Below are 26,512 nucleotides of genomic sequence, written 5' to 3'. Positions count from 1 at the left end.
AGAGAAGAAATTATTTGTTTTGTTCCTATTCCTTTTAATGACACTAAGCTCTCAATCCTATGAAAACTATCTAAGCTAACTGGGATTGCTAGACTGGGAAAAGGAGCAAGACTCAACCAAAGCACGAAGGACTTGCTATATGGGATATAGAGATACCAATGAATTCAAAAATGTCGACATACTATTGGCTAAAAGTTACTTGGGGGTCGAAAGCATGTTCTGGAAAGAGTATGAAGTAGAATACAAACTAGAAGGTTTTTAAGGGTTGTGAATAAACAAGATGGGACCGAGTTACAAATTAATAGATCATAGGAAGGGTATTCCAAGGAATCTGAAGAGAGAAAGACTACAATGATTTGGAAATGTGAAAAATAAGCGAGAAGAGATCTAGTAAAATGTAGTTTATGTTGATAGAGGGAAGGAGACCGAGAGTGCTTGCAGGGATTTCTTAAGAAAGGCAAATCTGGTACCAGGGTTTAGGGAAAAGAAAAGACCCTACCTCAAAACAGTTTTCATGATACTACTCTAAAATATATATTTGGACTGTCTACAAGCAACAATTTTCTTTAAAAAAAGTTTGCAATATACTTATTGGTCTTTACAACCTTTAAAAAGTTTTTAACACATTTGCTGTGGCTGGGTGCCCGGTGACACATGGCGTGCCGTGGTGCGGGCTGCGTCACCGAGGACCCAACGGGCAATGCGTTGTTTGCCCAGTCAATGTGGCTCAGGCTCTCGTCAAGGACCATTGTACGCGTTAGTGTTGTGTCTCTAATACCAGTCTATCTATAATTGTGGTGTAGGTTGGTAATAAATTTCACCGTAAAATCCCCGTCTGGCAAGCGTAGAAATCAACTAGTTGTCCCGTCTTTCTCCCTCCAATTGGCAATACTATGGGATCGGCTAAGTTCCAAGCAATGTTGCTTTCTGTGAGTGTTTTAGCACACTACGTCAACTCTCGTCAAAACGCAGCACATCATTGCACATTATTTGCTATTCGTCAGACCGAAATATTTGAAAGCTAATCTCCCAGCAATCAGGGTTGTTCGACGCTGCACCGCACCGGGGCTGCGCTGCACCGGGGCTACGCCTGCCATTGATGGGCCACAGCGAATGTGTTAAACGAATCAAAACAACGTACACAATTGTAGCTTGGAAATGAAAAGAAAAAAACTCATACAGTAAATAATGTAACAATTTATCTGTCCTCCATTGAATAGGTTATGATTTACGGTAAATAAAAAATGTATGTATTCTGTCACTTTTCCAAGTCCAGAGTCTTAGGTACACAATAAAAGGTAACTAATATGATACTGATATTTTATGGGTCTGACTTAAGGGAGATACGAATGAGGCATTTAGTTCTAAATTCCTCCGTGAACAGCGCTGTAGTAGAGAGCACTTTGGCAATGAAGGTTTACTAATCGCAAAAATAGTTCTGTTCATAAAATAAAATTATAAATGCCTCAAATTCAATTTTATTATTTTTTAATTATAAAATTAAACTATCATAACCTAACCGAACTAACCAAACTTGCTGATAAAGAAATAATATAACAAAAGTTTAGTAATCGGAAAAATAATTCTGTATATTAAATAAAACTAGAAATTGCTCAATTAAAATTTTATAATGACTTAATAATAAAATTAAACTGTAATAACCGAACCAAACCAACCAAACTTGCTGATAATAAAAACATCTTGGACAAAAAGTTAATGCCACCAGCGGGATTCGAACCCGGGACCTACAGTATATCAGCCCAGCACGCTAACCATTAGACCACCGAGGCCGATGGCTTTTGTCCGTTTTGTTACGGTAATGGCGTTCCCTCAGCTAATAAGAAGCCCACAGCTGTCATCGTAGCCTCTTCTATACCTCCCCTGAGTAAATACCATATTTTATCCTAATGTACTTCTTCAGATAGAAATCTTTAACATACTTTATGAAGAAAACTTACACCAAAACAAAATAACATGTGACAGAAAATTCTAGGGGGGGGGGGATATACTAGTATTCATCAAAGTCAGGCTAGGCCTACCCCTAGAACCAGCCACACTCAAATTAAAGTTATGATTAGTTGTAAGCGAACGGAGAAATCGTAATTTTGAAACTAATTAATTAAAATAAAACCAAAGATAGCCACCGCTAGTCAATGTCAGGCAGGAACTGGCAGGTCTAGACTCAAGTCACTGAAATTTAAGTTACTTAAATCAAATTTTGGAACGAAAATACGTGGATTAAGGGTAAAAGATGAACGTAAAACGTGAAAGTAAGATTAACTAAAACATCTAACTTTCCGATTACCGGTGTGTAGATCGTAGAAGTAACATAAGCACTCGAGAGCGTAAGACGTTGTAGTTACTTTTCGGTAGTCGACGAGGAAATGTCCCATCTTGGAAGTAAAATCACTTATTACAGTACGGTCGAGACTTATGCTCTCTGGTGGTGAGTTCAAGGACTAGTCAACAGCTGATCTGACATTTTATGTTAGCCTAGTCTTTGTCTGTCATCTGTCAACAACACCAGTCTAGAGGTTATGTTGTGTTGTCGTCGGTGTTAAAAATTGGTAAAATCGGTCGGTTTAACATTATTTAAAAAATTTGTGTGCTAGTACAGATAAATATGTCGTTGAGTGTGTGTATATACTTCACTTTGATTAAACCTAGGCCTACGTTCCTTGGCCCATAGCCCAAGCTATGGCCAACACAAGGCCTAGGAGTGGCTATTGTGGATAAAAAATGGTATGTTCTGGTGTTTATTTAATTGTGACACGTTTTTACCCCCTTTACAATTTGGTACCTTACAAACAATGTTATATTTCATCAATATCCTGACCCTAATTATCCCACCTAAGCTCTAAGAACTCTATTTCATTCAAAACTCCTCGGCCACATGACCGTCTTAGTCTTAAGAATATTGTCAACAGTCTCCAGTACGTTACCATTGGTCATCCACATGTTGTTGGGAGGCTGGGCCGCAGGTGCTGGCTGTGCTGAGCCTGAGAAGATGTCTGCAAACGGATTACCCAGCTGTAGCAGGTCATCTGACGCCTTGGTGGATGTCTGCGACAAAGTGCAACAACCAATCAAGCGAGTGAACAAATAATTTCACCCACATTTTTTTAATGAAAAAGAAAATCTATGTCAAAACCAAATTCAGGGTACTAGGTGTGAAGGGTGTTATACTAGGCTAGTGGTTAGCTCAATACCCAGTGTATGCACAAAACCTTTGAGGGGGTTAATCTGGTTTTTTAATAGTATTTTTTTTTTTTTTTACTGATACAAATGGCATGGACAGAAAAAGAACTAGTGATTTATAACAAAAAAATTTCTGCTTTTTAACTTGAATTTTTTTGTATGAGTGCCTATTTTGTTCTTTTCAATAATAAAATCAACAACAATGGGAGACGGTATATGATCTTAATTATAAAAATCCAAAATATAATGAAATATATTTTAAAGTCTTCAATTAAAAATATAGATCTGTGGAATTGATTCTAGAGTTTTCAAATGATTTCATGAGAACTAAGTTATTATTTATGATAGTTATTAAATATTCATGTGAGTAAATTTACATGTAAGAGGTTGAACTAGAATCAGGAACAGTGTAAACTGACTGAACTAGACTGTGTGTGAGACTGAAATAGAATTACAATCTACCTAAATAATAAATATTGTGGATGAACAAGAATTGAGAGCTACATAAATGAGTTTAAACAAGAATTAGGAGCTACATAAGATTTAGTTTAACTTGAATTGTGACTGTAAGCTACATAGATACAATTAAACTGCAATTTTTAACTACATGGATGAGGCGCTAGAAGCAAAAGATAAGTAACATTTGATGTACAGTAAAGCAATACATATTGTTTAACATCATACTTGAATCAATCATATCAATTAATCGCTTCACTAACCAATGTGGGTTCCGCAGCGGGCGCTGGGGTTGCAAACAGGTCCAGTATGGGCTGATTGGCGTTGGGGGGGGGAGAGCTCACCAAGAAGGGGTTGGTGGTGGGGGCTGTGATGCTTGTGGGGGACTGCACCTTGGACTGAAAAAATTAGACATATTATGCAAATTTATAATACAAAATTAAACTGCAAAATTACTGTAGAGTCTCAATTATCCTAGCCTGTGGTTTCCAACCCATCTTGCATACAAAGACATTGCGTGACTATTTCCATGAGATATACGTCAGCCCCTCTTGCCACCTCTGTATGAAATTGAAAGATCTTTTTAGTGGCAAGAGCTTAAAAGAACCAACGTTTAACCCTTTGAGTGCCGCCATGTCATGCCTATTTCTTATGCATAAATTGCTAAGCTTATCACAAAGGCTGTTCACACGCTTGCGGCAACATATGGGATCATGTCGCAATAACGGCAAAATTTGTGATGATTTTCCTTGATCCTGACAATAATGGCTGTGATCATTTATTGCTATTGCGGCATTGTTCGTGATTCTTCATGGTTTTCGCAATGTCGATTTTTGATGATAAAAAAACGATAAAAATTTGTGATTTTGGGCGAATAGTTCAGCAATTATAAAGTTCCTTACAAAATTGTATGTAAAATTAACATAATTTTTTAACCTGGTCATCAACATTCACGTACTATTCCCATTTTCCAAGTCGGTTAGACCCCCTGACCTCTGTACTTTTTTGTTTAAGGAAGCCCAAAAGCCAAAAACACAGTTTATTCAAATTGTCAAGGCATTATCAATTGACAATACAGCAAATACTGTAAAACTTGCGTAGAATTTCTTGTCAATAGATTGATTTGACTGTAAGTCGCTCACCTTGTATATGTTCATGGCCGCCTCCTCCTCGGCCAGTGCTGCTTGTCGTAGGCTCTCCTCCACCCCCTCCGCTTGCTGCGCTGCCGTCCCGAACGCTGAACTGGTGGAAGAAAGTGCAGACACACCACTCTTAACATCCGTCCGGTGACTAGGGACAACACACACGGCTACAGGAGTGACTAAGCTACGTGCGCGGTGACTACGAGCGTGGCACATCTTGGGTAGTTACTTGTCAACTCCCCGACAGGAGTGTGCAAGAATATCCCAATGTGGAATTGACTTTAAGTAAGTTACTTTTTTAAAACAGTGTTTTACTGTTATATTAAGACCACACCATCAACCATGTGTGTTCCGACAGACCCTCACCCAGTTATTCGCAATCTTTTCGTCAACCATTACAAATGAGCAGAATATTGAAGAATTATCAGGATATAAGAGTGAAAAAGAGATCAGCTAAGGTTAATTATTTGACTCTTACTACCCATCGATGTTTCCACACTCAGAGACTGCTAGCAAATGTACTTACCTGTAAAATAAAAACTGTGTGTGCAAATGCTGAATACCAGCATTGAACAAAAAATAATAAACTTTTGTATATCTATGTTATTTTAAAATGTTCAACTAGAAACCATACTCTACTATCTAAACTTGGGTAAGTTTAGTTTCAAAACTAATGCATTGCAAACAATCGCTGAAGTATTACCTAATATGGTCTCTTTAGATTTTGTATTTTGTGAAAAAGGTTATAACCAGTCATTAATTAACAGTTTAATGTTCGAGAATGTAATAGCTGAAAATAATTAAAAATATTCACTTTTTAATATTCATTTTTAAATACTGTTGTTTTATATTAGTAACTGATAGTGATGATTACTAAGAAACAAATATCATTCAGTCAATAGACAAAGGGTGAATTTGAATTAGCAGGTCAGCTAGATTATGAATATTGAAATATTAATAATGTTAGTATGGTTTTGTTTGTCTAGAGATTTATCTAAACTCAAAATTCTATGACTCTGTTAAAAACTCAATAATCTAGGCGTGCAAAAATGTGGTGTGTAAGTGCTTTCAATCTACTGTGATGAAAATAATGTTGCAGCAAATGTTTAAAAAATATGAAAAAATTTAAACTCCTTTGATTGCAAATTTATGAATGACACTATGTTTTACTCATAAAAAAATTAATATTTGTCTAATAATTGCTTGTTATTTAAACTTTTTTATTTAGTTTAGAGTGTACTGATAAAATAAAAATAAACATTGATTTGCTAGGTAAATGTTACAGTCATTGCCATGCAGGAAACAACCATGCACTATTACAAACAGACATTACAATGAACATTAATGATTTAAAATATATATCAAGTTCACATACACAACACAAACTAAGTAAGAATTTAGTCAAAATAATCCAATAATCGTATCTCAGGATGTTGTTTGATCAAAACTTGATAATTTTTTTTTTTAATTATCTAATATTCATTGTGAAAGGGTTGAAATACTATGTACACATAACTTTAGAGTTTTGTAAATTAAAAAATTGAGCTCCCATTTCTCCATTCCTCCACAAAGAGCAGCATTGAACTTAATTGGCTTGTTCAAATCTGATGACATTGTGTTGTTAATATCTCCACTACAGTCTAGCAGGATCCCAAATCAAATTTAATCCTTTATCTTAGGCCCTTCATACACGTAACGATCGGCCGGCCGGCGAGAGCCAGAAGGCCAAATGTCCTAAGGGCAACTGGCCTTATTAAGGCCAATCTTGAATAATTGTAGGATTAAACACTGCCAATCCTCAAGAATTACAAAATGTGTAGTCTCTATAGACCTTAGTCAAACTGTTTATTTTCCTCCAGCACAGTTGGTGTTGTTTATGAGTGTGCAGTGTGAGACTGACCTTGCGGACTGGGTAGGTGTGTTAGCCGCTGAGCCCTTCTTGCCTTCCAACGCTGCCAGATGCTGTTCTAGGGCGTCCAGCAAACTGCTCGGAGCCTACACAAACAAGTGCAACAAACAATTAACAAAACACACTTGGAAATTACACAATTAAGGTGTCCGTCAAGATTCTGTCACATTGAAGAAGACGGACATGAAAAATCTTTGAAATCCTCGTTTTTGGTTATCCAAAAAGCTTTGTTAATTTTCAGATAATTTGCTTCATCTCATTCGTATTCTGAACGAAATACAACCATAATCACCTTAACCTACAATAACCTGGCCTACAATCACTAAACATACTCCTCAAATCAGACTTTTAAATTTTGGAACCTCTAACATAACACAGAATTTCATTCAGAAAACCCCAACACTGTAAAATCCTTTTAGTTCTCCCCAAACTGAAAGATTCACCCACCATCCCTCCTACAAAACCCAACCCTTGCAATGTAAAAATTATGCAAATCCTGCAACCACCAACCCATACATACTTTCACCAGCTTGTATCACAAAAAGGAATACAAAATTCAGGGCCACAACACATGCAATTCAGAAAACCTCATTTACCCACTTGGATTCTTTTAATATCCAGCTCAATGCAAATGCCTAACAACAGAATCTCTTAGAAATAGAATGAACGGACACAGACATAAAAAACACAGGAAACACATAACCTAACACTCACAATCCCACAACCAGGAATATGAGAACTGTATCACCACCAAAGCTCTGAAATCATTCCCAAGGAATCAATAGAACAGTTCTATGCTAAAAAGATAATTAGCTACCAATTAATCACAAACTCAAGAGAGTACCAGCGAACCCAAGAATTCGACAACCCTTTAACTGCCCCTAATCCACACAATGGACTTAAGCATTATATTATAAACAAAGGATATTGTGTATGTGTATATTATGTTTAAAGACTAGTTGTTGTGTGTTTATATACAATACACAAATAGACTAGTTTCATTTTGTGATTTGAAAGTGATGCGTTGACATTTTGATAGTTCAACATGTAGCTGGTTTGTAACTCCTATCAAATATCAAATTCTTTGTGTTGTGAACTTCTTTTAACTGCCTAGAATCCTAAGACAAATGCTTTTTCCTAAAAAAAATTATTATATTCTCCATAATTGCTTTGCACTTTTTTATTTTTTGGCCAAACACACAAACTTCAAAACATTTAATCATTGTTGCTTCAATTTTCGTGAATGGAAAATGCCTATCAGTTTTTAACAATTTTGCCATTTTGGTCATGAGAAACTCCATGTTTAAAAATGTTTTGTATTTAAAATCTGTGATCTGTAGTCATCATGCATATAAAACAATATTATTAGAGATTTTGTTAAAAATGCAAAACAGTAAAAGATACCTAGCAAAATCATAAGGTATAAGTGGTTAAACTAAACTTAAAATACTCCCTGATAGTCAGATTGTAATACAAACATTTTTTACAAAAAGAAAGAAGGTTTTAAGTGGTTTAGTTGATTAAAAAGCAAGAATAAAAACTGTACTTTGGATTTGTGAAGTATTAAACAGAATTGGGATTAAAATTAATTATTGAAAGATTTTCTTTAGTTTGATTAAGATTAAAACAGAGTTTTGCTAAGTGTAGTCAGTAAGTTATACAGTAGAACCTCGCAAATCCGACTCTTCGCTTCATACAACTGTGCCATTACCTATCGGTGACAGTGTTCACGGTAATATTGCGACTATCATTGCCACGGTCCCTTGGAGATTATCACTGTCTCCCACAATAGCGGTAAAATCTTGTTTATATCCCACGATCAATAAAACATCATCATCGTTTTCTGCTATTACAAAAAAGTTTTTTGTCATCCACCACAATCGTAGCATAATACTGAACGTTTCACACGGTCACGGGAACATTATAATTGTCTCGGTTGTAGAAAAATTCAAGACAAATACCATGGACACAGAAAAAATCATCGTCTTCGGTGATAGTGGCAAAATCCTGATCATCTCCCCCAGTCATGTCCACATCATTATCGTCTTCTTCGATCGCTGCAAATTTTTAAATTTTTAAACATCTCCCGAACTCATGAGAACATTATCATTGTCTCAAATCTTTGTTTATCCTTGTCAGGGGTCTATATGCGATGGCGTCAAACTCATGAATATCCTCTGCGTAAAAAAAATGTCTTTGTCGACTCCTGCGATTGTGTCAACATATTGAACATCTCTCGAGGTCTCGGGAACACTATCATGGTTTTCCGCGATCACGCGCTATCGATAAATTTCAGTTAAGCAATTAATATGGTAATTTAATATGTTCCTTGGATAATCCAACCTTTTCACTGTTCCCATGGTCTCAGTTCAATGGATTAGCGGGTTTTACTGTAGTGTTAAATATTTAAGATGTGTTAGAAAATTGTTTAAATAAGTTGTGTATGTACAGATCACCATATATGGAACATTTTGTGTCAGATTAAATGTAGATTTCCCAATACATTTATTTGGTTTTACCTGGATGTGTACGGTCTTGAGTTTTAAACAGAAAAAACAAGCCTGCGGAAAAATAACCTGATATTATTTGGCACCATAGAAATCAACAGTAGTCAAATAAAATACTAGAAACCATGAACGTTTAAGTTGTTAAATGATACTGATTTAATCTGAAGTAATGGAATGAATTGAATATTACATTTATATTCAAATAGGGAGGATAAAACTTGCATCTCAGTTGAAGTTCACAGCAGTGAATTGAAAAAGCAATCAAATACGGATGAAAGAAAAAAAGAAAATTTAGCACCTTCGGTTCCACTATTCTTTAATTCAAAAACTTATTGAAGTCATATAAATTGTCCTATGAGTTTGACTCGGTTAAAAAGTTAAAATGCAGGTTTTATCAATAGTCAAAAATGGTATCCTTTGTTTTCTTCCTTCTTTGAGAAAATGAGCAAGGTTTTAAACTGAATTAGAAATTTTTGGACACTGGAGCTAACCTTACAATACAAAGTTTCTATGTCCAGCTTACCTTTGTCAGGTCCGGGATCTCTCCCTTGTCAATCCCGACGTTCTCCGCTACCTTCAGGAACTCTCCTACTCTGTCCATCCGGATCAGGAATTTCTTGTAAAGGTCGAGCGCTTCTCGACACTGCTTCTTGTTCATGTCAAAATATTTCTCTGCAAAACAATTTATTTTTACAATCTTTTCCATCAAGTAATATACAATTTCCAGAACCACGAGTATTTGGAGAAATATGCAATTTTCTAACTAGAGATATAAAAGTTGACGTAGTATATTGAACTCTGTTTTTTAGAAACCTACAAATTGGAATTCTTAACCCTAGTCCAAACTAGCAGGAGTTTAAAAAAATCTATGAATTTGTTAATAAAACCACAAGTTTTATTTGGAAGAACAATATTAAACTAAACAATAAAGGTCTAAAACAACAACCATTTCGTTGTCTATGGTGAACCTAGTGCATAAGTAAGAATATTTAATTCAAACTTTTACAACTGTAATGATAATGTATGATAGTTAAAACACAAGAAATTGCATCAAAGGTTTCAAATTCATAGGTCACTGGATTGATTCCTAAATTCAAATTACAATCCATGTATATGACACTATTGTATTTCTTAAAGAAATCTCCATTAAGAAATTGATTGATTCCAAGCAAGATCAATACTGGACCCTACATGCCATTTTTATTTGGACTGATAATTAGTGGTATTATCTAACAAATGTGAGGGTTTAATGTAAGGGTATGTGTGTAAGGGTTTTGATTGTACCCTTACAAAATGTGTGGAAAATGATGAAGATAAATCCTAAATGAAGGAACAAATTTAGTTATTCTAATTGGCCATTTTAACTATCTATTCCATATCCGATCGTTACACTTTAACATACCTAGTAGGTTGATGATGCTGTCATTGTAGCCGGCGAACAGCCGTATGAGGTCGCGGAACAGCAGCATGAACGTCATGTTGATGACTCCGTTGGTAAGATCCTGTGCAGTACAGTCAAACTCCAGCAGAGCGTCTAGCTGTGCCTGCAGTGCTGGTAGTGTCTTCAGCAACTTCTCTGCGTTCATTGTACGCAGAACACCGTCCTCCTTACTGTAATTGATAAACAGATATTATGATTTGCAGTCAATTGTTATTTGAAATACACTTAAATTTAACCCTCGAAGAGGACGTTTGCGATGGTATTCAGTGACGTTGATAGTGCTAAAGTCGCGATTAAACGATTATGCAACAGTTCACAAATGACGGTATATCTCTGTTATTTTGGATAGAAGTACATTTATTTTATATAGGATGGAAGGGAAAAGGAAAGACGTTCTATCTGAATATTATTAGTTTAGCGGACGTTGGAAAATAATCACATGTTGGCAGACCTGTTTATCAGCGGATGATTTTCGGACACCTGAAGTGTGTCAAGTGTACTTTTTTCAGTTTTTGTAACTTGTGTGATTAGTTTTCAAGGAAACCTATAAGTGTTGTATATCAGTGGAAAGAAGGTAAAATTTGGAACATTTTGGCTATCTCAGAATGTTTATTCACACCCTTTGGGTATACTCTCAAATAGAAAACTTTTGAGAAATGAAAAAAGAAAATTATGTTCACCCTAATTCATAGAGTGGTGTTGGAAATAAAAACAGTGAGTATGATACTTTTATTATTATTTTCATGTAGAGAGTAATTTCCTGAACAATTCGACATGCTATACATGGTATTTTGAGTTGAAAAAAGTAACTTTTGTATCCATTTTTGAAAAAGTCTGTGTGACCCCCAAATAATTGCCAACGCTAAAGAGAATTTGCAATAACACTTGGAGGGTTAAAAGAAACTTTTACCCTTCGATCATTAGGCTTTCAATCCTTGCTTAATAAGACTGGTGTTCGGAAACTTGAGAACATAACTACACATAAACATATTTAGGAACTTAAGGATGGAGCAACAGGTTGATTATTAAAAATTGTTTCCAGAAGTTAAATATACAATAGACAGAAATGTTGGCAAATAAATTTTTCTTATGGATAAATAAATAATATATGGTTGGGAAACTGAACAGTAATAATGCTCTCCTAAAAATAAGAGGGTTGCCAGTTTGATTCTGGGAAAAGTCAGTAGATTATTTAAGGTTTGAAACTAGAACAGCTGATCTTAGTCAGTAACAAAGATACACAATAAGAAACAGCTGATATTAACGTGTAGTGGTTTAAGTTACCTTGTTACTGTCCAAAACGATCCTTTGTAGTTCGTTAAGTTAACAGCTGTTTCGTGCTTCAGATGGAGCACATCATCAGGATTGAAGAATGTCAAGAAGAAGAAAGACGAATTTTGTGTTTTTTGCTATGTATCGTGTTCGTGTTATTTATATAGGCTACTATTTAACTTTTGACAAACTCCACCATGAGAAATATTTAATGACTACTAGACATTCTTCAGACCTGATGATGTGCTTCATCCAAAGTACGAAACAGCTGTAACGAACTACAAAGGATCGTTCGGACAATGACTAGGTAACTTAAACCACTATACGTTAATTCAGACTATCCAGAGGCCATACCATCATGAAGCTGATCTTAGTCAGTAACAAAGATACACAAGCTATGGATGACCAAAGCACGAGAAAGTTTATACATTTCCATCATGTTTATTTGGTCTCTTATGAACTTAACTTTTTGGTAGGTCTAAGATTTGGTGTAGTATCAGTGAGATTAACAACTAAACATTTTAAAAGTACAATGTAATGATAGGTAGTACAGGAATCATTAAATAACTGAACAGGAACCAGTTATGGTTGATGAATGATCGTGGTTGAAAATGATTTTATCTTAGTAATAAAGCTACACGAGATCACCTCACACAAATTTATAACTTAAAATATTCTTGAAATACTTGCATATCAGCTTTGACATTTCAATGTACAGTAGACTCCCTCTTATCCGGACACCTTATAACCGGACTACACTTGGTGGAGATGGCATCTCTTTAAGCGGACAATTTTTATCATCACATTGGCTTAACCGGACTGGATCGGCAGGAAGTGGACAGTACTGAAACGACTGTTCTCATGCGAAAGATTTGCGACCAGTGATCACGTGTCTAAATACAATGCTCACCTAAATTTAAATCAAATATCACAGTAAACAGACCGTTTTAACTAGTTTTTGGGGAAGTCGGTTTAACCGGAAACCCCGTTATCTGTACTGGCCTCGGTCCCAAAAAGTCCGGATAAGAGGGACCAAAATAATTTTTTTATTTTTGATTGCGTAGTTTAACAGCAAATACTTGTTACTCTGATACCTTAGCAGAACTTGATTGACTTACCCTCGCTTGACTTTACAGAAGTCGAAGGCGACAGTTCTGTAAGACATGGCCTTCTCATTGAGGTACTTGGCATACCTCCTGATGAAAGGGGACATATCATACCCTGAAACAGAAATATTAAGTTACACCATCAATCAATGTAGCATCGAGTTGATCTAGTCAATCCTTTAGCTAGCTCCTCCTCTTGATCTAGTTAAGTTTACTGGATATTTTAGAGGAGTCAATTATAAAGGACCCAGACTGAGCTAAATTGTTGTTTGGTGCCTTGAATATTATATTGCAAAATACAGAGAAAGGTTTGTATATATTCATGTTCCCGGGATTTCAGATTCGTTACAAGATTTAGAGTGGGTTTCACTGATATTAGAGTGGGCTAATATTTTTTTTTATCGAACTAATAAAATGGTTTTTTTTTATTCCTACGGTTCTTCTTCCGATCAAACCTAAAAAAGAAAGCTAAGACAGAATTTTGCTAGAAGGTCCCAATTAAGATTTTTTCTGCCGAAATTTCATAGATTACTTTAACTACACAAAAAATCTCCAAAACAGTGTATAAAATATTTTTCCATAACACCTTCAGAATTTAACGTCAATAGTAAAGTTACAATACATCCTCGATTGTTAAATATTTCTTATAACTTGTGATTTGAAATCTGTAAAAAAACTAATTTAAAAATCAACATGACATACTTTTTTATAAACGGAAAAATTTTGATTCAGTACACATAAAACATGGTTTGAAATAACAGTAATCTGAACATCTATGACAATCTACAATTTATACAACAGAACAATCTAAATGTAAATTAAATGAAGGTAGAGCTTTAATACAAGTTGGTAGGTGTAAACAACTCAAAATCAATACAATGTCGCTCCAAACTACAGCTGTGAAAACAATCCAAGCACAAACTAAAAAGTAATGACTATTTATCCAACTTATATACATGTGTATAACAAAACTAACTACTTTTTCACAACAATACATCACCATCTAAACTCAAAATAAAATGATTCTGATCAACACTATTTTGCTCTTAAGAAAAAGTATGACTTTTTAATTACCAAAAGGAGGTTTTGAACTCTTAGGATTTTGAATTTCAGGCACAAACAATGCAACAATATATTTCACATAATCTTGTAGCACTGCAAACACATTAACAATTCTCATAGTTAACAAAATGTTGGCTAAACAAATGCCATGACGCAGAAGAAAACTTCTGACTCTTTGAGGAGGACTTACACAACTTTGATAAATAACTTCTTAATCAGCAAAATACATGTTATTAATTTAACGGAGAGTAAATAAAAATACATCAACAAATGACGTCATTGGGTCTAATGGTGATTGCAGTGTCCGATCGAAATCGATCACCATTACCACCATCTTCAATATAAATACTGTCTTGTTAAAGCAGTATAAGTGTAAATATTTGTTTTAAGTGTTCTTAGACATATTTTTATTTACTCTCCGTAACTTTTATTTGTATTCCATTTCAAGTAAAATTTATAGATTACTGTATCACTTAGTTTTAGCATATTTAAGATGTGACACTATTATTAGCATGTGCTGAATTATAGCCTCTATTAAATAAAGATGATTTGTTTGATTTAAGTACAATAGTTCTTCTGCCAAAAATGTAATCTAATACCTCTCCCAGGTTTTATTAGGAGAGAATTGAATTGTTATCAGATAATCGACAGTTTATAATAAATTAGGGACATAATGGAGAATATGACAAGGTAATTTGTTAGACCCAATAAGTTTCATAGTTTTGTAAATTTCCTTCTATATATACCACCAATATTAAATTTGTGAGTTTCAAAACCCAAGTTTTAAAAATTGCATGTTACTCTAACATGCATATGCATATTGTTTTAGTAATTAGCTTGTTATTTTGTATGAAATAATAAAATGTGTTCATTAATAAAATATGAAAATTACAAATTGTTCAAACTTTTTAAGTTTTTATGATTGAATTAACGTCATTACGAGTTCAAAACACAAGAAATAATTTTACAATTGTATTTACAAAGGTGCTAACTCATTTGTAAAGTGCAAACAGTTACATGCAAAACTTTTTACAAAAGAGTTTTAAAGTTAAAGCAAAAATGTTTTCAGAGTTTTGTGCACTGGCTGATATTTTGGGGTAAAACAAATATTTATACAGTGGGATAGGTTAGTGTTTCTAAGATCGGATGCCTTGTGTTAAACCCAACTGAAAATGTACTCACCCACTCTGGCTCCTGTTAAAATTGAAACAAAAAATACTTTTAGAATACTCGGTGATTAAAAATACACATTACTCCTACAAGTCTCTGACACCTCTCATTCTACCAAACCATCGATGTCCTGTTCATAATCAATCTTAACTTATTTGCTATTTTTCACTTGTATTGTTGACTTTGGACCATTAGACTTTATGGACCCAACATCTCAATCTATAAATATCTTCTGTAGCCAGTTTTTAGTAGAACATTGTTTAAAGTGCTGGGGCACTAATAAAGTTTTTTTAACTAGTTTTTCATACTAGTTAGTTGAGGCTATAAAAGGTGGCAAAGTTAAGTTGCAATAAGTTGTATTTTTAGTTTTTACAGCAAAATACTTTGTCCTGGGAGTATAAAGTGTGCTAAGTTTTTTTTTTATATTTAATAACTGGCTACAACTTCTACAATCGTATTGATCACTGAAATCCAAGGCATACTTCTTGTTTATAATGTTCAATAGTCAGTTCTTTAAAAACTGTTTTCTCATAAAAAATACAATTTTAAGTCTTATTTCAAATAAGATTAAACACACAAAAAGGATTAAACATAAAACTACAAGAAAATTACATTATGGTCTCGGGCAGACAAATCATAAGGTAAAAGTCCGTTAACATGTGAAAAAACCAAACATTGTCAGAAAGGTTATCCAACGTAATTAAGGCAATGTCTATAAAATATATCCAAAATCGTACAAGGGTTTATCTCCAAATAAATTTAACGTCAATTTTCTTTAGGTTAAAGGTCGTGAACAGTGATAACCTCCAGGGAAGATGGTTTTTAAAACTGCAACAATTACGAATCTTTATCAGAGGAAAAATTCATGAACCCTCATGAACCACTTACCGTTACAACCAATTTTAAAGCAAAACATGTTCAGTATTCAAAATGTAAATGATGAAACATAAGAAATATACTAGACATATTTAAAATAATAATAAAATAAGTTGAAAGTTTAAGCAATTTCTTTATCATAATAACATTGACTATGAATCCTTAAGGATTCATAGTCAATGATAATAATCAAGATGGATAGAAACATTTTTATGAGTTGATTCTTTAGAGTTATAAATTTTGATTTAAGACAATTGTCATATATAACTCTGGTAATTGACTTAACAGCTCTTACCTTGTACACCGCCTTTATCTAAGAAGTTGCTGAGCTGAAAGGTGCTATTACTAGACGCTAGGTACTGTGTGAACCTCTGAAACAAAATAAAAATCATCAGTTGGATATTGTTTGTCAAAGGTGTATACAATGTTGATCGATAGTTTAAATCACCTCGGCTATGTTCGGTGTGCAACTCATGAAAAGTTTACAAATATATATATTTGTCAGCAGTTGGGGTGGATCAGAAGTTGACAGAAGAGGTAGATTGTTGATGAGCAACATTTAAAATCATAAATTCTTTTTAAATTTCCTCGCTTCCTCTAATAAAGAGTGGTGTGTCCACTTAAACTTGTTTTATAAGAATTCACATATTCATATTAAGATGAGGGAATAGCATGATCGATTGAAAATAATTTTAACAATATCAGTGCATGGTCGGCCAGTATTTCAGTGTATTGTCGTCCACGTTGTTGTATGTATTTACCGTGTTATTTATTTTTTGACCAACCCATCATGAGACATTATTAGCAAGACAGTTAAGACATTCTTTACCTAAAGATGTGCTACTTTACAAGCATGAAACAGCTGTAGTCTTTATACTACAATCAAGGATCGTTTTGATAGCAAAAAGGTAATTAAACCCTATATTAGTTCATTTGAAAATGATTAAATCAATTAATAATCCTTCGGCTTAAAGGACGATGAAATAAATCAGTTTTATCTTGAACCAAAGAATTATTTCTCTGACGATTCTCTGTACAGAAAGCTGATTAAAAATTCATTTCTATTGATGTTAGGTCATCATTTATTGATACCATCAAGTTGTACAACATGAGGTCCTTTGACTGCCTAGATTTATCAAACAGGTATATAAAATAAGTATTACAAGGTGTTAGCCCGCCCTACGTACGGGAATCGAGTAGTTGGTTAAAACTGTGTATAATTCAGAACAGCTAGTTTACACGTATAAAGACAAAATGTTCTTGTAATTTTATTGTGAAAAATCATTTTGTAACCAAATGTCGCGTGACCAAATATGTTTTCATCCCATTATAGGCCTATACGATTAGCATTTTCAATCCGATAATTTTACAATAAAACAGCAATTGTTTTAATGTGAAGAAAATAAGTATTATTATGTAATGACAAGTATTTTATTACTTGATATGTTTACAAACATTTTAATTTAGGCCTATATTAAAAACTAAAACAATTAACTCTAATAATAAAATATTTAAGGAATTATCCATGAGCCAACTATTTTAAAATGGAAGAATACCGAACATCTTCTGAACCTTTCACAGTTTTTAAACGACAAGCTTTAAAAACTTGGCAAACTTCTTTGTAGAAAAAGTTTTGACATTAAATATCTTCTTTGAACTCTATAAACTCAAGACAAGTAAGATACTAGTTCATTAAGTTTCGTACTAGTTTGTTAGTAAAATAGCTTAGTGTACTAAAACTAAAAGACAACTTTTCATTGTTGATGTTAGCCTCCGGATTACGTTGATTATAAAAATTGGTGTAAATACCTGCTTCTTGTAATCCAAAATGTTGCTGTTATGACGCAACTAGTTTCAACTTTTTACGAAGTCATCTTCGGGTGTCCAGGGGTTGTCAAATCACTGACATCCCCTGGACGCCCGAAGATGACTTTAAGAGAAGTTGAAACTAGTTGCGTCATAACAGCAACATTTTGGATTACCAGAAGCAGGTATTTACACCAATTTTTAAAAGACAACTGTTATAATTTGACTGATAATATTGTCAAGATATTTTCATTTGAAGTAGTGACAACCATTTTCTCTTTTAAATTAACTTTTATCTAGATTTGATAAAACTATCTGTGTAAATAGATCAAACCTTTAAATCTGTGTTCTGAAAAGTACATTGAAACATTTTTCCAATGAAAGTCAGAATAATTTACTGGTCACAAATGTTAAGAAACATAACGTTACACGGGCAATTAGAACAAAAGTTTTAACAGCAATATTTACCTCGTTGCCGTAGCACATCATGTGATGAACGGTGATAAGTGCCTTGAACACCACCACCCAGTTGGAGTTCTGCGTGCGCTCGATGAGCAGGTTGGCCAACTGCGGAATGGACACATTCGGCTCATTTGTACAGTGAATTAAGTCTGAAAAAACAAACAACACAGTCAGAAATTGTTCTAAATTTTGTATTAAATAATGGTTGTAACAAGACATTGTTTTTTACATGGGACTTTTTGACCCTTTTCAACTCGAAAGGCACATCAGAAACAAGAGTAACATAACCAACTACGCAATGAAATGTTAGTGAGAATAAGTTAACACCAACGATACAAGGCTATACCTAACATATACTGCAGCCCATAAGTAAAGTTTAGAACAAAACTATGCTTGGGCTGGAGTTGATAGTGTAGTAGACCATTAAGTCTAATCTCTATTATTATTGGCTGATCGGTATTAAGCATTGTCAAGGCCAGAAGACAGCAACACATATTGACGGTTCAAATCTTGTCTTGATTAGGGTAGCAGATGTTGGATAGCTCAGGAGGAAAATGATGGAATGGGTGGATTCCTTTTCAGTTGCACCTCAAATCACACATTTAGCTCAAATTACAACTATCTGTGTACGCAAAAAACCTGTTTTAGAAGAATTTAGATTTTTTTATTCATAAAATGAGGAGAAATCATTAATATAGGAACCATGAAACACTAAAAATCCATGGAGTTCAGAGTCCATGTGATATAAACTCAATAACGCTTATTATGTCACATAACATCATGATTGGTGAAAACATACTGAGAGATAAAAGTATGAATCTACACTGTCATTACTTACTCACAAATAACTAACAGTTATTTCTTTGGCCAGGATCATTTATTATTAAGAGCCCAACAATCAAGAACATCTGGGCCCGATTTGAGCTGACAATCAAAATACAACTTTCCTCAGAACCGAACAAATACTTCTGATTAGTAAGTGAACATATAACAACTAGGCTATAGGTGAATTACAACTCGGCTACCCAGTCTCGTGCAGTGCAGCAACTGCTTTACCGAGTACAACACCCCACTCAGTAAGAAGATTTGACGAGGCTGGAGAAAGTTTTATAACCCTCCTTCGGTGGTGAAATGCTTAACTAAATTGAACAATTTCAGAGAGAAATGCGGACAATTTACAAACATTTACCACACTGTGTCACTACTTATCTATTTAATTGCAAGGAACCTCATATATCTATCTATATATTAATAGGCAAGCATGTTTCTTTAAAACCTTTTTTCTCAGCTCGTGTGCATTGCAGGGAAAATCTACACGTACCGTTGGAAAGATATTTTCCTGTAGAAGTGCAGAATCCCTTTAAAAATTAAAATAGGCTCAAATATAAGCACAAAAAATGGATTTGAAATTTTAAAAAAATGAACATGGGCTTTATGGGTTGCCATGCTGGTGACAAAATAACAACGAAATATAAACAGAAAATCAAAACAAATGGAAGAAATTACAATCACATGTTTTATTTACATCGTGGGGTGAAAATAGAGGACTTGTACCTTTATATTCCATCCCCATGTTAAAGATGTTACCAGTTTTTTTTTTTTATTTATCGTAGTTGATGTGAGCTACCAACAGATTGCGCTGATCTAAATGACTAATTTCTTTCGAATACACGATGTTTTTTACCAAGTCAAACTTATGGAATGACTTATTATGAGCTATAGCAACTGTTATGACCCATCAACTTTGTCAGCAACAAAAAATAAGGTAGAAAATAGAATTTAAGACTCGCATTTGGCAACTAGCTCACACAACTACATGTTTTTTAATAAAAAAAATGGCGACAGCTGGTCCTTATAGATGGGATGTCTACTTCAGTATCCAATAGTCAATATGTGTACATTACATGTTTCCGGTCGAGTTTTCGACCACTGGACGACCACTAGTATAATTTTAATTGAAGTATGAAACCCATACATAGTGGAATTATCAAAATCATATATGAAGTTTTTGATGATACTTGAGGCAAAATCATTTTTAAAAGACCCAATGTTCAAGGAATGCTCGTTCAGGTTCTAGCCATCAAAAATCAATATTTTTATCCTAACTGAAATAAACGAAAGTACAATTGAAACTAAGTGCAATTTTACATGTTGTCCTATTCATTGATCAATCAAGGTTAGTATTTTTACCCAAAGTAGTAATAAGATTTAGTAATATTTAGTAATAAGACATCAAAATATTTATTTAATTTCCAATCAATTGTAAAAACAATTGACAAGAAAACGTAATAAATACCATTAAACTAGAAAAAAACCTTAAAAATAAAACTCATTATTAAAAAAATATAGTTAAAAGGTGTTCCTACTGAGAGAATAACTAAAGGGAATGTCAGTGAAATTTTTAACAGTGAGAGAAGTTGTTAAATTAAATGACCTTGCGAGAGCGATGGTATGCAAATAATTGGGAATGGGATATCAATTCCATGTACACACAGTTTGCAGACTGTAATATTCAGGCTTGAATTTTCCATTAAAATTTTAGCAATAATGGTTTGGTTTGGTGTAGACTCAAATATTCAGGACTTCAATTCACACAAAGGGGGAAAATCTTGCTTATCACCATTTTGTTTTTCTCATTAGAGTAAAACATTTGGAGGGGTATTTTGTGTTTCACAAAGTATTTTTACATTTTAATTACTGGTTAGGCGTTAAATTTGTTGTTCTTCAAACTCATTCATTCAATTTCTCTTGATTTGTTTGGTTAACATAACGTTTAAATAGCAGAACTAATTTAATCCTGCTAAGCTGTTTGATTAAGAACCGTTCTTGTTGCTGTAATGAAAAAAAAAACCACAAATAGTGGAAAACCAACAAAGAAACATTGTATGGAGAGTCAAATTGATCAGTATAACCAGGAAAACAGCGGCCATTACAACAATCGCAATGTGACAGACTTGAATGATCTCAAGTAACAAGCAGACACTGCATTACATTGTCACAGCTCACAGCTGACTGTATCACTTGTAGCAATTATAATAGACAAATTCAAGTGGCAGTGATAGGCTCGTAGGAGTCTTGATAGAACTAGTCAAGAAGTAAAACTGAAACTGATTTTGTAATTTCTTTGTAAGTGATGCCAAGTGATAACATACTGATTTGTGTTATTGAAGAATAAAAATATATAGCACACAACTTGAAAAATCATTTAATTTATCTTGAAAATCTTTACTTTTACTAAAAAAACTCAATAGACTTTTTTATATATATAATCAAAGGGTTGTAGCCTCTTATAACCTTTTATTTGCCATCAACATGAGCTTTAAAGGCCTGTGTGTGGAATGAATCATGAAAAACTTGGGCCACTATAGTATAAGAATTAACTTTACTGATTAATCTTATGCAAGTTGACAGAATTGTAATATGAACCCATGACATCGCTGTATGATTTTTCAGCCTATCATGTTACCATTACTGACTGAGCTAACGACTCATTGATGGTTAATAATATCAAAGGCTCTTTCAAATATGCTGAGTGAGAATGGAAGATAGTAACCAAATTTTGAGGGAGTCAAGAAAAATCCAGAGGGAGGAGGAAGTAAAAGAATAGAGACGATTTGAGTTGGATTAAAACTGAGGCCATGATTCTTAAGGGGAATCAGCACCGAAGGGTGAGAAAATTATTTAAAGATACATGAACAGCTAAATAGCACTAGTCTAAGGCTGTTTCCCTCAACACATGCTACATTCAGCAATATAAGTGACTTTTGTTGGAATTATTTTATGGTTAGAAGGAAGATAAAACTGCATTAGACTGGTCGACTGGTTCTGCCCCTTGCCTATCAGCGTCCGCCCACCATACTGATAGCAGGGTACAGATGGTAGTGTGGAGCTGATATCAAGTCAGTGACAGTGGTCATGCAGACACATGTGTACTGATATTGTGTTAAAATATCAGTCAAGCGATTAAACCTATGACTGTATTGAGAATCTGAAATACCATACCAAAGTATTTTATGTCAGCTAGTCTTTTATCTTTTGATCTAAATTGAGTAAACTTTAGTAAAATTCTTGAAGTTTAAGATTTTGTTAAAATCCTATGATGAACATTATTTAATGAATCCTGGATCAAACTAGATGATCAAATATCAAAAAAATTATGTTTCAATGTCGATATTATGCACACATGTTTCCTTCCATGTATGTTCTTTAAGAGCAGATATTTTTAGAAATTTTGGTAGAAAACCCACAATAAACTCTATTGAAGGGGTGCAAGTTTTAAAATTTGTAAACAAATTTTAAAATATTTTGAGTTACAATGAAACAAACTTTAGTAAATAAGAAGATATAAATGGGTCATGTAAAATGACTGTCTTCTGTCTAGCCTTGTTGTTAATTAAAGCCTGGCTATAATCAATTAACTGCCAGATAATCAATATCAGATGAGATCTGTTTCAAATTTGAAGAGAGTTCTACACATTTCTTTGGACCCAAAGAGATTTCACCAAGCACTTTTGTAATAATTCTATTATGAATGAAATTACAGAAAACGTCTGGCGAAGTTAATAGTTTTCTTCACTTGACCCTCGCACTAAGAATATACTGCATGTCTCATTTGACACTTTTAACCCAACTTCTTATCACCATTAGATTTACAATCGAAATAACACGTGATCTGAATTATGAAAGGTTCTGTCTTATCCAAAATTCCCCTGGAGCCCACCTGTGATGGTTAGTTACCTGATGCCAGAATTAAGAGAGGCTAAGAGAGGTTAATCGATTGTTTTATTTTACAGGTACAAGTCCCTAGTCTTTAGTCACATTATTGCATTTTGCGTACCTCTCTGCGTGCTTTAGACCCTGTCAAACTTCAGGCACCTCTAATAAACTGCAGCACTCTACATACTAACTATATCTGAGGCAGGTGTATGTTCGCCATGGTTCTAAGTGTGCTTTTCCTTTCCTTACTTAATACCCTTAATTTTAAATCCTCTAATAGTTTTTTTTTTTTTTTTTTTTTTTTTTTGGGGGGGGGGAGGAGGTGAAAATGCATTTACGCACACTGAGGTGCTCAATGGCCACTCAGTAGTGCCGGACTCCCGCGGGCTCATTGTCCCCGGACTACCGGCTAAAAAACCCCCTCGTCTCCTAGGACACTAGCCTGGAACTGTTTCGCACATTACTTCGGGCTAGGCCTTTTATACTACGCCCCTAGGGCTTTCCTTCTGGTTTCCTCAGAAAACTAAGGCCGATCGAGGTCGACCTTCTTATCCCGAAGTATGGCTTCAACGAACTGCTTTACACAGTTCCAGTTTCCTTCCCCCTGTATCATAGCTCCAACGATGTTGTCAGGAGTAATGTCGACGCCGATCTCGGAGATCAAGGAGGCTCGGCGGACATGCCACCTGTCGCAGAAGAAGAAGGTATGCTCAGCCGTGTCTGCAATGCCTGGACAGTACATACAGTCTGAGCTGGCAGCCTTCCCCATTCTGTGCAAAAAGGCCCGAAAGTACCCGTGACCCGAAAAAAATTGAGTCAAGTAGTACCCAACCTCACCATGCTCCCGTTCCACCCATGGTCGGATGCTAGGAATGAGCCTGGCGGTCCAACGTCCCCGAGACTCGGCTTCCCATTCACTCTGCCAGCGGTCGAAACTGCGGTTGCGTTCTCCTCTGGCAGCAGTCTCTCTATCTACTTCAGGTCTCCTGCTGTAGATCGCCTGTCGCTCCCTTGCGAGATGAAAGACGGGGATGACACTGGCAATCACCATGACTGCAGGCTCGGAAACCGTGCGGTAAGCGGAAGCAACTCGCAAGGCACCTCGACGCTGAACACGGGAGAGCCTGTCACGGAAGACACGCCTCTCCAGCACGTGGGCCCAGATTTCAGCGCCGTACAAGAGTACTGATTGGACGGCAGACATCAGTAGGCGGCGTTTGCAGGAGCGGGGGCCGCCGACGTTTGGCATAAGCCTACTAAGGGCAACAACTCCCTTAGCGGCTTTGTCAACAGTTCGCTTTATCTGCTCGCCGAAAGACATTTTGCTGTCAATCATAACACCAAGGTATTTGGCATACGGCTTGGTCTCCAATTGGGCATGGCCTACTTGCAAAGGAAGGACGGTGGGAATTCTTTTCTTGGTTAGGATCACGATCTCTGTTTTTTCAACTGCCAACGATAAGCCGTGGTCCCGCATCCACTCGTTGACACGGAGCATCACTATACCAAGTTTAAGCTCTGCTTCTTCAACGGTTCTGCCTGCAACCAGAGCAGCGACGTCGTCGGCGTAGCCAACGAGGCGGGTCTCGTCTGGCATTTCGAGTCTAAGCAGACTGTCATAAGACACGTTCCAGAGATCAGGTCCAAGGATCGATCCCTGTGCAGCCCCAGAAGTGACAGAGATCCGACGCTGACCTTCGCTGGTGTCAAAGAGCAGGACGCGGTCTGAAAGGTAGGACTCAATCATTCGCAATATGTAAGGAGGGACGCGGAATGTGTGCTCGAGCGCCTGTTCCTCTAATAGTGGGTTAGGTAGACATGAGTTGTCAAGTGCAAAGCTGACAATGAAAAGCGTGCGAGTAAAAATTACCTTAATGAGTATCCAATTTTCAAAATAGACAAATTGAGACCAAGGTGCAAGTTGTGTTAACCTCTGGATTAACTCCTTTGTAACTTGGTGACAGATCAAGTTTGATGATAATATTATCAGTAAATCTGTAAGTGTAGCTATACACTCCACACTAACTCTTGTGGGGAGCACCTGAGCACACTAATGTTACTGTAGGCCTGTACTGAGGACCAACTGACAACATCAGAGTTCTCAGTCTTAGCCATTACAACTTTCTGTTAGGCTATTCTGTATAATCCAATTTGTTAGCCAATACATCAGCCTTGATAAATTGTGGAGATGCCAGCTCTTTTTAACTCCTATTATTCAGAACACCAAAATTTGATAACACGAGCACTGACTAGTGGAACATGCACTGTAGCAACTTCTTGACTGACACAAGACTACAAATAAAATCCTATAATTCTTTCTACTCTTTGATAGACAAGGATTAATGGAAGAAAGAACCAAAATGTTATTGAAACAATTTTTGATAAAAGTGTAAGTGTAGCTATCCACTCCACACTAACTCATATATGGAGCGCCAGACATACACCGAAGTTGCTATTGGCCTAGAATGAGGACCAACTGACAATATCACAAATCCTCAGTCCTAGCCATTTATAAATTAAAGAGTAGGAGTTCAACTTTAACGTATGTCATTATAGATAATTCAGAATTATAGACCTGTGAAACCAATTCTACATAGCCTATATTTCTGCATTTATCAATTGTTGAGATGCCAGCACTTGCGACCTTCCTATCCAGAGAATAAAACTTGTTTACTCGTGTGCTGAACAACTTTATTGTAACAAAATGCATGCATATAACGACATCCCAGATAAATTCTCATGATTTTGCCTTCTCTGTGGTGGATAGGGAATTATAGAGTGACCAGATGTTTATAAGCTGTTCGTATATAGGGACAAAGGGGAACCAAGGTGGAAACTAAGTTAATCAAATGGTTTGTCTAAGTAATTAATGTAAGTATAGCTATACACTCCACACTAACTCATGTATGGAGCACCTGAGCACACTAATGTTGCTATAGGCCTGGACTAAGGACCAACTGACAACATCAAAGTCCTCAGTCTTAGCCAAATTACCACTCTCAAGAAACCAATTCTTGATACAGTAGCCTATGTTTCTACAATCATTGACTGATTAAATTTTTGATTAAAAACCAACATATTGATAAGGGCATAACAATATATGCAGCTGATATCCAAATATAGCATTTAAAAGCAAAATAATATATTTATAAATGCAAATTGTGTACATATGAAAAATTTAGTATTTGCTAACCTGGATTCCCTCTTTCCCTCTGCGAAAACTCTGTCTACATGGATAATTTATAATGTAATGTTTCTGTGTAAGATTTCATGGATGGACAAATTTTACATTTTAATAGGCCTACCTAATCAACTTTTTGAAACGGATTTTGAATCTTGAAGCTGTAAGTCGACCAATCCAAAAAATCAAAAAGAACAGATTTTTTAGG

The 26,512-nt window shown here is 35.2% G+C and overlaps 1 protein-coding gene across 10 annotated transcripts in view; it reads right to left on the bottom strand.

Moving 5' to 3' along the window:
- The window catches only part of LOC128991446 (phosphatidylinositol-binding clathrin assembly protein LAP), an 89,867-nt gene that overhangs the window by 16,491 nt on the left and 46,864 nt on the right, over nucleotides 1–26,512 (bottom strand). For 7 of the 10 annotated variants that reach the window (XM_054414328.1, XM_054414327.1, XM_054414334.1 and 4 more), the window contains exons 2-11: nucleotides 18,414–18,556; nucleotides 16,435–16,510; nucleotides 14,106–14,186; nucleotides 13,044–13,146; nucleotides 10,615–10,823; nucleotides 9,736–9,884; nucleotides 6,697–6,791; nucleotides 4,797–4,944; nucleotides 3,918–4,052; nucleotides 2,943–3,063 (exon numbers count right to left, since the gene is read on the bottom strand). In XM_054414328.1, coding sequence (XP_054270303.1) covers nucleotides 2,943–3,063; nucleotides 3,918–4,052; nucleotides 4,797–4,944; nucleotides 6,697–6,791; nucleotides 9,736–9,884; nucleotides 10,615–10,823; nucleotides 13,044–13,146; nucleotides 14,106–14,186; nucleotides 16,435–16,510; nucleotides 18,414–18,556 — 1,260 coding nt within the window. Of the gene's footprint in view, nucleotides 1–2,942; nucleotides 3,064–3,917; nucleotides 4,053–4,796; nucleotides 4,945–6,696; nucleotides 6,792–9,735; nucleotides 9,885–10,614; nucleotides 10,824–13,043; nucleotides 13,147–14,105; nucleotides 14,187–15,275; nucleotides 15,288–16,434; nucleotides 16,511–18,413; nucleotides 18,557–26,512 lie in introns of all 10 variants that reach the window. The other 3 variants (XM_054414329.1, XM_054414330.1, XM_054414331.1) reach the window with 3 other exon arrangements.

Source organism: Macrosteles quadrilineatus, unplaced genomic scaffold (genome assembly GCF_028750875.1).
Source record: "Macrosteles quadrilineatus isolate MER2022 unplaced genomic scaffold, UCM_ALF_1.0 Scaffold_4__1_contigs__length_99947679, whole genome shotgun sequence".
Lineage (NCBI taxonomy): Eukaryota > Metazoa > Arthropoda > Insecta > Hemiptera > Cicadellidae > Macrosteles > Macrosteles quadrilineatus.
Note: the sequence above shows the minus strand (reverse complement) of the source record. Positions and strands in the feature narration are given on the sequence as shown.